The sequence below is a fragment of the Corylus avellana genome, chromosome 5 (assembly GCF_965113065.1).
Source record: "Corylus avellana chromosome 5, dhCorAvel1.hap1.2, whole genome shotgun sequence".
In the NCBI taxonomy this organism is placed as follows: Eukaryota; Viridiplantae; Streptophyta; class Magnoliopsida; order Fagales; family Betulaceae; genus Corylus; species Corylus avellana.
Genome location: NC_142494.1, coordinates 20,308,237 through 20,318,765, shown reverse-complemented (window position 1 = coordinate 20,318,765; position 10,529 = coordinate 20,308,237). Strand labels below are relative to the sequence as shown.

Sequence of the window (10,529 nt, the reverse complement as noted above, 5' to 3'; positions counted from 1 at the left end):
TAGTTCCGCATAAATTGTGATAAACAAGTTTTTGGAGTCGGCATAGCGTTTTTCAAATTCAACTAAAAATCCCTTTCATTGAGCATACAACTACTTATTGTAAAGTATAAATAATCAAAACTTGAATGTTGATTACAAGCATACAACTACGATCAGCTTCAACTATACATATTTTAAAAGAACATTATTGGAATTGAAGCATCAACAATATTAAAGAAGCTATAATGTACATCAAAAAACTTTTATTTTTTTATTTTTTATTTTTAATGACTCAATAGCTTTTGCTTGCTCATTATTCAATTTAAAATTTCAAGTTAAGAAGCAAAGAATATGACAAATGACTCATGATGAAAAGTGTAAATTCTAACAAATTTAAATTGTATTAGTTAAGGTCACATAGTTCTACCAATTATATAATATCTACAAAATTCACATAATTAATGAATCAAACATCATAAGACAATAAGAATACTCAAAGCTAATTCAATCAACTTTTAATATTATTCCAAACGATCGAGTAATATATGCTTTACAAAATGCAGGGCATACTTTTAGTAATATATGCTTTACAAAATGCAAGGCATACTTCACTTTGTAGTAACGTATCGAATTTTGACATGTTACTAATTCAAAAATCAAAAAAAGAAAAAAGAAAAAAAAGATCGGATATGATGTTATTTTTTTTACGTGTAAAATTGACACATTAGTACTAATACGTCACCTAATGGTAACGTGTCAGTACCCAAAAGGTAACGTGAGAAAATGCCACGTTACACTTTGGTAACGTGAGAAAATGTCACGTTACCCTTTGGTAACGTGTCATTCTAACACGTTACGTTTTTGGTAACGTGTGAACATGCCACCTTACAAAAGGGTAACGTGTCAGTCTAACACATTATCAAAATGGTATCGTGTCAGACTAACATGTTACTTCTTTGGTAATGTGTTATACTGACATGTTACCCTTTGGTAATGTGTTAGACTGCCACGTTACCCTTTGGTAACGTATCATTTTTAAACGTTACCAATTTGACACGTTACCAAATAGGTGACATGTGAAAATGACACGTCACCACTAGGGTTTTTTTTTTTTTTTTTTTTAATATGATTGTTAGAAATTTTTTGAAAAATATGACTATTATGACCGTTAAAATATGAAAAATGGGTGTCTAAAATATCCCACATCAACATTTTGTTTGGTTATTTTGGAAATTTGCTGAAAATGTTTGAAAATGTACTCTTATTTAAATTTTGTTTGAAAAAAAAATAATAGTAATTCCTAAGCCTCTTCCTTTAATAGTTATAGATCAAATAAATAAATATTTAAAAAATAATATTTGAATAGAACATGTATATAGTTATTTAAAGTGAGTTGTTAATAAAAATAGTGAGGCTCCTGCACTAAAAAAGTGAGTACTTAATTTTGGTAATTGCATGTGTAAAGGTTGTTTATTAAAGTGCATTTGACTCCAATGTCACAGCAACACGTATGTACATTTTTTAAACAAAATCATGGGGATAGTGTTATGTCTGGGCATCCATTTAAAAATAATAATAATGTGGTTTAAAAGGGTGGCAAAATCCACATTTTTATTATAACACAATATATAGCTTAATGTTAGAATATATTTTGAATATATAATATATTCTAAATATATTTTGATATTCACCATAATTGCTGATTTGATATATTTTTCCTGTATATATATTTTGATATTATTCTGTAATATTGTACATTAATTCCGTGATTTTATTTCCTAGTTTATCTGGCCTTATTCAACTATAAATAGGCATCTTTATATATTTTTCAAAACACACAGAAATGCAATATTCACTTTATCCCTCTATTCTCTAGTATCCTCTAGTTTATTTTAACACTTTTTTTTTTTTTGTTGTTGAGAATTTGTAACTTTTATTGACTTAAGTCGAGCCGTGCTCAAAATAAACAATCTCTCGAATACATAAAGGAAAATTATCAACCCAGAATATATCTTGATCTATTGATAATGCCAATTTTGCAAGGCTGTGAGCAACCTTATTACCATCACGAAGAGTATGACTAACCCTCCATTCCAAACAATGCCCCAAGAGGTTTTTAGCGTCTTGTAGGATCTGTCCGTATCTACCAAGCCAGCCTCCATCCATGTTTAGAACATTTATAACTTCCAGCGCATCCCCCTCTAAGATAACCTGTCCCAAGTCCAGCCTACGTGCAACTTCAGCTGCATACCATGCTGCTAAGGCTTTGGCAGTTCCAGGATCTGTGAGTATAGACTTTGAAGCACACAACGAGGCTAGCAGATTTCCATCAAAATCACGTACAGCCACCCCGATTCCAACACGCTTGCGCTTCTCATCAATGGAAGCATCCCAATTAATCTTTACAAAGTCTGCCGGCGGTTTCTGCCAACTATGGTTTACATGGCTGCGCAATGGTACGTGAGGCTTGCATCTTCCAGCCTCTGTTTTCTCAAAAACAGAGATTTGTTCCTGTGCCCCACGGATGAATTCAGCTGGAGCAAGCAGCGGTTTCCCAAATACAAAAGCATTGCGCCTGAGCCAAATCTACCGTGCCACAGTGACAAAAACGTGTAGCTCCTCCGTGTTCAAATACACCAATAGTTGCTCGAAAACACCTGCAAATGTTTCTTCGCAAATAGAACTCTTCTGTAACTTCCGAGAACTTTCCATCCAGACATCCCTTGCCGAGCCACAATTCCAGAGAATGTGACCCAACGTTTCAGGTTCCAATTCACATATGGGGCATAGTGGATCTCGAGTAATATTCCTCCGATGTAAATTCTCTCAGGTTGCTAGCGCATTACTGCAAGCTTTCCACAAAAAAGATTTCACCACCGGTGGTCCCCTGATCCTCCAAACTTGCTTCCAAAATTCTGTAAGTGAATGCATAACCGAGCTTTCTCCCTTGCTCTCATCTTCCAATGACTTACAGATATAGTAAGCACTTCGAACTGTAAAAATGCCATTCTTTGTTCCTAACCAAACCAATTGATTCGACAACCCACCAGGGCTAGGAACTATGCTATAGATTCTGTCAACCTCCTTTGCAGAAAAAAGTTTGTGTAGCAGCCCAGAGTTCCACCAGTTAGTGTGAGGGTCAATAAGATCACATACCTTCTTCTCTCTGTATTGAGGGCTGGGTGGGGTTTGTATCAAATAAGTAGAAGGAGATGGCAGCCAGCAGTCTCCCCATATGCTAATCGAATTTCCATTCCCCACTCGCCATATCAACCCTTGCTTAAGAATCTTCAAAGAAGTCCAAATGCTCCTCCAAGCATAGGATGGCCGAGTCCCCAATGATGATTCCAACAAGGAGCCCCTCGGAAAGTATTTTTCCTTGAAAATAGTTGCCACCAAGGAATCCGGATTTTTCAAGATTCTCCATCCTTGCTTTGCAAGCAGCGATTGATTGAAAACCTCCAAATCCCGAAAACGCATATATTTTAACACTTAATATATATGTTAATTAACTTAATCTAGGGTTATATATATATATAGTAACCCTAGATAACACACACGCATATATATGGTACGTATAACTTAATATATATGACTTCTTGAAAATCAGGACTTATATATATAATGACTATCACATATACCATCCATGCATGACATTGGGGCTTGAATCATCTCTGATTAGAATGCATTAGAAATTTATTGGTAAACCATAAATATAATTAAACTATTGTATTGATAGTTACACAATTCAAATTAATATATCAATTATGTACTAGCTAGAGATCGACTTACTCCCAATATTATTAAAAATAAAAATGTGGTTTTTAATATTAATATTTTAGACTATTAATACATATATACGGAAATACTTGGTGTTCTCTTAGTCTTAAGTATATATTGTTTTTAAAAACTAAGTTAGTAAATTAAGAGCCATAATTTTTATTTTTTTTTATACAAAATTCAATTTTAGTGACGTGCCAATACTAACTGGCCTCGGGAAGGCGCACCGGACTTGCATGCAGCCTTCCCCTTCTTCTTCTTCCTTCTTTTTCTTTTTTTTTTCCCCCTCCTTTTCTCTTCTCCTCCAGCGCGCACAGTAACCCTCTCCCTCTCTCATTTTTCTCTCTTCTTCTCCAACGGTCTCTCTCACACTCCGGCAAGGTCCCTCACTCTCCGATACTCTCTCTCTTTCTTCTCATCCCGCGCATGCCCAGCCTTTCTCCCTCTCTCATTTCATTCTCTTCTTCTCCGGCGGTCTCTCTCACACTCGGTGGCGTGACCCTCTGGCACTCTCTCCCTCTCCGACGACGTATATATATATATATATAACATCATATATATTTTTTACAATGTTTTCAATGTATTGATTGTTTACATGGTATATTTATGTTTGCAATTTATTTATTTTATTAAGTGTTATATATTACTTTCAAATTTGGTTGTTAGTTTCAATTTTTTGTATGCTAGGCCATTTATTTCAAATTATATTTTAATTCATATTGTGTAAATGTTATAAAAAAATAGAAAGAAAAAAAAAAAACTAACCTAGATTTATTTTGTTTAGGATCCCCTAGCTCCAAGTGCATTTAAATTTGGACTAGACTTAATTTAGTTTATTAGGTTTTGCAAATTTAGCTTATGTTAGCGTTTGAAAAACTTAAAAAACTTCTAAAAAAAAAAAAAAAAAGTAACTTGGCTATATTTTTTTAATTTAGGGTCCCCTAACTACCGAGTGCATTTAAGGAAAAGCAATTGTTTAAAAAAAAAAAAAAAAAACAAATCTAGTTTTAATTATTCCTTCTTAGGGTCCCTACTTACACCATTAATGCATGACATGTATGTGTTTAGGGTAATTCTTATATATTTGTTCCTAATTTACGTAGTAACGCTATGGATAACAGTTGGATGATGAAGCACAGGCAGTGGCGGATCCAGGAATTCATTATACCAGGGGCGTCAATAAAATAATAAAATATAATGATAAAATAATTTTTCTTTTGTTCTCTTCATATATTATATTTTTATCATAATATAGTAAATACAATCAAAAGAAATTATACCACAATATATGTATCATAAAAAGCATATTTATCTGACTTCATAAATATATGCTAAATTCATATATCAGTTACCATATAGGCACTAGTACAAAAGTAAAGGAAAATACAAAATACAAAGTGCCTAAAATTGCATTCTACGCGGTCTTAGAGAAACAAAATAATCAAGTATCAAATCTGAATCGAAACTTTTAGCAATTTCTCTTTCAATGTAGATAAGTAAACTATCTCCAAGAAACTCATCTTCTATTTTGTTATGAAGTATTGTTTTAACAATTTTCATTGCTGAAAATGCTCGTTGGGTAGTTGCTGTAGACACCGGAAGAGTCAAAACAAGAAGAACCAATCTATCAATAAGATAATATGTATCTGATTTTCTTGCCTTTATCAATCCTCGACATAATTCTGCAATGGAAGACAATTTTTGTAGTTTCGAATGATTAAGCATATCAACTTCAAAATGCTACAACTGAAATCTCAAAATAATTTTTTCCTGCTCAGAAAAATCAAGAGAATAGTACTTCTCTGCAAGACTACATATATCATCAATATTAAATGATTTATAATCATCATTTGGATCCTAAGCTGAACTAAGTGTCAAGAGTTCCATTGCCCTTTCACCAAATCTACAATCAATCTCTTGCAATTGAAAGTCTATAGCAGCATTGAATACATCAAAACGATAATGATGTTCCACCGTAATGTGATCCCGTGGAAGACGATCTCGGCCTTTAACATAATGAGCACCCAAATCCGGAATGTCTATTTCAAATTTCTTAGAGAAAAAGACTACTTTCTCAAGAAAATTATCCCAATCTTCATTTCTCAATTTTTGGAGGAGTACTTTTGTATTAGAAACTAATTGCATAGCATTCAAGATGTCTTGAGATTTTTGTTACAAATGTTGACAAAGACAATCAGTGATACCCATGATTTCCCTCATCAAATGTAAAATGAATATGAATCTGAATGATGTAATCATTTCATAAGCAGCTTCAGCATCCCCACGTTGAGAGTAAGTTGATCCTTCTTTTATAATCTTTTCAAGCACTGAACAAGCAAGAATAAACAGCCTTAGTAGGCTACAAATATAATAAAAATGAGAACCCCAACGAGAATCACTAGCTCGTTTCAAAGTACCAATTTGGTTAGCTCATTTTCCAGTTTCAAGTTCCTCAATAGCTATCAAATATGCAATATTTGCTTCTTGAGCATCTTGCAGATCACGATGACGTTTACATGAAGCACTAACCACATTGATAATGAAATTCAAATTTGAGAAGAAATCATGAACAACAGTTACCTCTCGAGATGCATCAACTAATGTTAATTGTAATCGATGTGCAAAACAATGAACATAGTATGCACAAGAACATTCATTAGAAATAATGCTTGCAATCCTTTCCATTCACCACGCATATTGCTAGCACCATCATACCATTGTCCACGAATACTTTGAATATCAAGACAATTTTGAGAAAAAATATCAGATATTTTATCCTTTAAAGTCAATGCTGATGTATCTTTAACTTGGACAATATCAAAGAAGCGTCTTGTATAAAACCATTTTTGTTAACAAATCTCAAAACAATAGCCATTTGTTCTCTCTTAGACTCATCTCGTGCTTCATCAACAATAATGCAAAATTTTGAATCACCAATTTCTTCACGAATTGCATCTCGCACCCTTTTTGCCAAGACATGTAAAATATCTTTTTGGACTTGAGGTGAAGTATATTTTGCATTTTATGGAGCATTTTCTAAAACAACTTTAGCAACATCGTCGTTAAAATTGGACACAAGTTTTATCAATTCAAGAAAATTGCCACAATTTTTAGAATCGGGACCTTCATCGTGACCTCTATAAGGACATCCTTGATATGCTAAATACCGAATAGATTCGATTGAAGTCTTCAATCGCAATCGATTGTTCAATTTTTCTTTCGAAGTTTGCTTATCTATTACCTTATCAATATGTTGAGATTGATTCTTCAAATTGTCACAACACTTAACAGCATTATTATGAGGTGAACATGACCCATTTCCTATGTGGACCAAAAAAGAACAATGCGTACCATCATTAACTTTCTTCAAATTGCGAAATCCTTCAATAGTAAATGTACTACCTCCAAACCGCCCCGTTGACTTTTTAGCAAAAAGAAAGCAAGGTAAACAATAAGCAACATCTTTGTCCTCAGAATATTCTAATCAATCAAACATCTTATACCAAGATGATTGAAATCTTCGGCGGTTTTTTAGTTCCCGAAAACGGATATCCAGAACTACTAGAAGGAATGAACCTATTCGGACCGACTTTAAGATAAGCACATCTAATTTCATCCTGTTGATTAACAGGATATTCCCATATTTGAGGACGTAACCCGGGATCATGTTGTAGAGTATAAATGTCAAATGAGTCAACTACTTGAGATTCAATTCTTGGCATCTTAGAAGGGTGTTGCTTAGGAGCTAAAGTTTCAGGATTGGATGTCGATGAAGACATTTTAGAATTTGAATTAGCATCTTTTTTCTTAAAAAATGCATCAATTGTTTTTGGCTTGCTCATAATGTAATCTAAGAATTTTCAGAAACCTGAAAAATTATTTATCTATTAGTTTTAATTTTCATACTAAACAATTCATGTCTAATGAAACATATTCTAAGTCTTTAATGATATTATAATAAAATTATTAGCATATTCTGATAGCTATTAGCCTAAAATGAATTAATAAAAAGAACAAACCTAAGATTGGCAATAATCTTCTGAAACTCGTTGATACTTGACAAAATTCCAAAATATATAAAACACACCTAACAAAAAAAATAACAATATTGTTTTTATTAGAATAAGATAAACAAAATGATGAAAATAAGAGATATATCACAATTAAAAAGCTCCATACATTTCAGTCAATCATATTAGAGTTTGCAAATTGCCTAATTAAAAATACCTAATCACCTTCCCCCATGGGAATGTCTGAGAGTGGAGAGATGTTGAAAGGTTCATACCCTTATCCCCTACATTTGACATTATAAGGGGATTGTAATGTTTTCAACCTCATCATCATTGGCAGCAGCTTTGGCAGTCAGCATTTCTTTTCTTTTTTTCTATTTTCTTTTTTATTGGGAGTGGAAAATTTATCCTCTTTCTTATCAATGTAAATCTGTAGCCTAACTGATGCATATATTCTCGAGAGATTTTCGTCTGGATAATCATAATGGTTTTCAGCTTTGGTTTTAGTTTTATCCTCACAGTAGACTCCAAGTGAGAATGATTGTGCCCAAAAAATACATGGATGAATTGATTCCTTCTCTACATTTGAAAATGATTAGGATCCCTTTGGCTTACCTCCAGTTAGGAAAAAAAATCACTGAAAATCTTCCTGTTCAAAAATAGATAATGAAAATTCCCCTAGGAAAACAATAATTAAAGTTTTCCTCAAATATAGTAATCTTAACCATTTATTTTTGCACAATGCATCTCTATTGAGGCAAGCCAAACTCTATTTCTTCGACAACCTCGACTCAAACCGAAACAAGCATCAAGGATAAAGAAAAAGAATTATTCATGTCCTTGCCTAAAAAAATTATAAATTGGATATAAAATGTAATCAGAAAATGGGAATATCAACATCATGTATCAGTTTTTAGAATGAGTAATCTAAATTATACATTTATCTCACAATGTAATTTAGCAATTTTAAGTTCAATATTGTTTTAGTGGGGAAGGTTCCAAAGTTAGGCGATACTTTTAAAGCCAAGGCCAAAGATATCCCTGAATTTATATACTAAAAACAAATTAACTAATGTGAATAATATACAAAGTATCTCTTGAGTCTTGTCGTTTTTATGGGCCAAATGTAAATAGTAAAAGCAAGCAAAGTTATCACGTGGTCAGAACTCAGGAGAGTAGCACAAAAAAAAAAAAAAAAAACAAACAAACAAATTTGATGCCTTAATTATTCATGTATCTCGTGTCTCTAGGAACCGAATATATTTATAAACATAAAGCAAGTTAAGCAATACTCATTACTCACAGTCATAAAGTCAGTCAAAAGTGGAATGTAGAGCCCAATTCAAGTTTTGTCACTAATTGTTGGCTTCAAGAGTGTGGTCACAAACATGAAACAGCCTTCCCAAGTTCTGAAGTTCAAGTTCCCATCTCTCCCCACTACGGCACCACTACCAATGACCAATCCCTTATCCTTATCCCTCTGTTTCTCACCACTCTCACACACACAATCAAACTTTCTTTCTCTGTTTCCCTTTCTCCTTCTGAGTTCTAAACCACCAAAAACCGAATCACCATGTTAGACAAATGAGTTAAACCAACAAAACCCATAAACCAAAATCAAACAAAGTTCATGAAAATCAATCAAAGAAAACAAAAAACGAAAATCAGTCTGATGGGTTATCACCGTGGGCGGCCGTGGCGTGAAAATTTTGGTGGTGCGGCTAAGCAATTCAAGGTCGATGGCAGACGGAGTGCTGCACAATCCACGCTTGAGCCATAGGACAAGTTGGAGTCTGGAAGAGGGGTTAGGGATTTAGGGTAAGAATATTATTATTATTATTATTATTATTTTTCTTTCGTTTAGTGTATAAGTGTATTGCCGTGTGGGTGCTGTTGAGAATTGAGATTTTTTTTTTTTTTTTTTTTTTTTAAGGTGGTAAAAATATTTTGCAGGGGTATTGAATTTTTTACCAGGGGCGCCCTCCAACTTTTGACTTAAAATTACTTTTTTTTTTTTACCCGGGGCGCCCACCCCTGGGTCGCTCCCCTGTCTCTCTGCCATCGAGTACAAGGATACGAAGGAATATAGAGACGGGTGTAGATCGTTTGTGGACTTCGCAGTTCGGAACTGTACAACTCCAAATTGACTAATTGTTTGTCCGTGTAAGACGTGTCGCCTTAACAGGCGACACCCGCCGGGTTTAGTATACGACCAATTGACAAAGGGGAAAGGAATGTGGCCCCAATACAAATATTGGATTTATTGTGGCGAGAGGCCTGTACGAGCTCCTATTGAAGGCTCTAATTTGAATCGTCCGGCCGCAGATGCAGGTGCAAGCACATATCAAGGTGGCAATATCCACGCCATGTTGTGTGATTTATTCAGCATGCATGATGTCATGGAAGACAATGTTGAGCCTCAAGTCGTGGTGCAGGGTGATGAAGAACACATTGTGCCTGACGAAGCTAACGGAGATGACGCACAGAAGTAAGAGGACTTGCTTAAAAAGGCAGACAAACCACTTCATGATAAAACCAGATATAGCGAACTTAGTGCCACTGTACATTTGTACAACTTGAAGTGTGTGGGTGAACTTAGTAATGTGATATTCTCGTCTTTCCTCGAGTTCATCAATCAGTTGCTGTCTGCGGATGATATTGCTCTGCTAGTTAATACATATATATCAGGCCAAAAGATTTATGAGGGATATGGGACTCGGGTATAAGAATATTCTGGCATGTCGTAATGACTATATGTTG

At 34.1% G+C, this 10,529-nt stretch overlaps 2 protein-coding genes across 2 annotated transcripts; both read right to left on the bottom strand.

Annotated features, from left to right (window-relative positions):
• Positions 1–1,920: 1,920 nt before the first annotated feature.
• On the bottom strand, positions 1,921–3,459 carry LOC148585903 (uncharacterized). The gene is made up of 3 exons (XM_088516817.1): positions 2,914–3,459; positions 2,637–2,813; positions 1,921–2,565 (listed from the first exon to the last, which is right to left on the bottom strand). Exons 1-3 carry the CDS (start codon positions 3,457–3,459, stop codon positions 1,921–1,923), a joined length of 1,368 nt encoding a protein of 455 aa, XP_088372943.1.
• A 2,157-nt stretch (positions 3,460–5,616) lies between these two features.
• On the bottom strand, positions 5,617–7,538 carry LOC148585902 (uncharacterized). Its single transcript, XM_088516816.1, has 4 exons — positions 7,263–7,538; positions 7,111–7,180; positions 5,964–6,086; positions 5,617–5,798 (listed from the first exon to the last, which is right to left on the bottom strand). Exons 1-4 carry the CDS (start codon positions 7,536–7,538, stop codon positions 5,617–5,619), a joined length of 651 nt encoding a protein of 216 aa, XP_088372942.1.
• Positions 7,539–10,529: the final 2,991 nt, after the last annotated feature.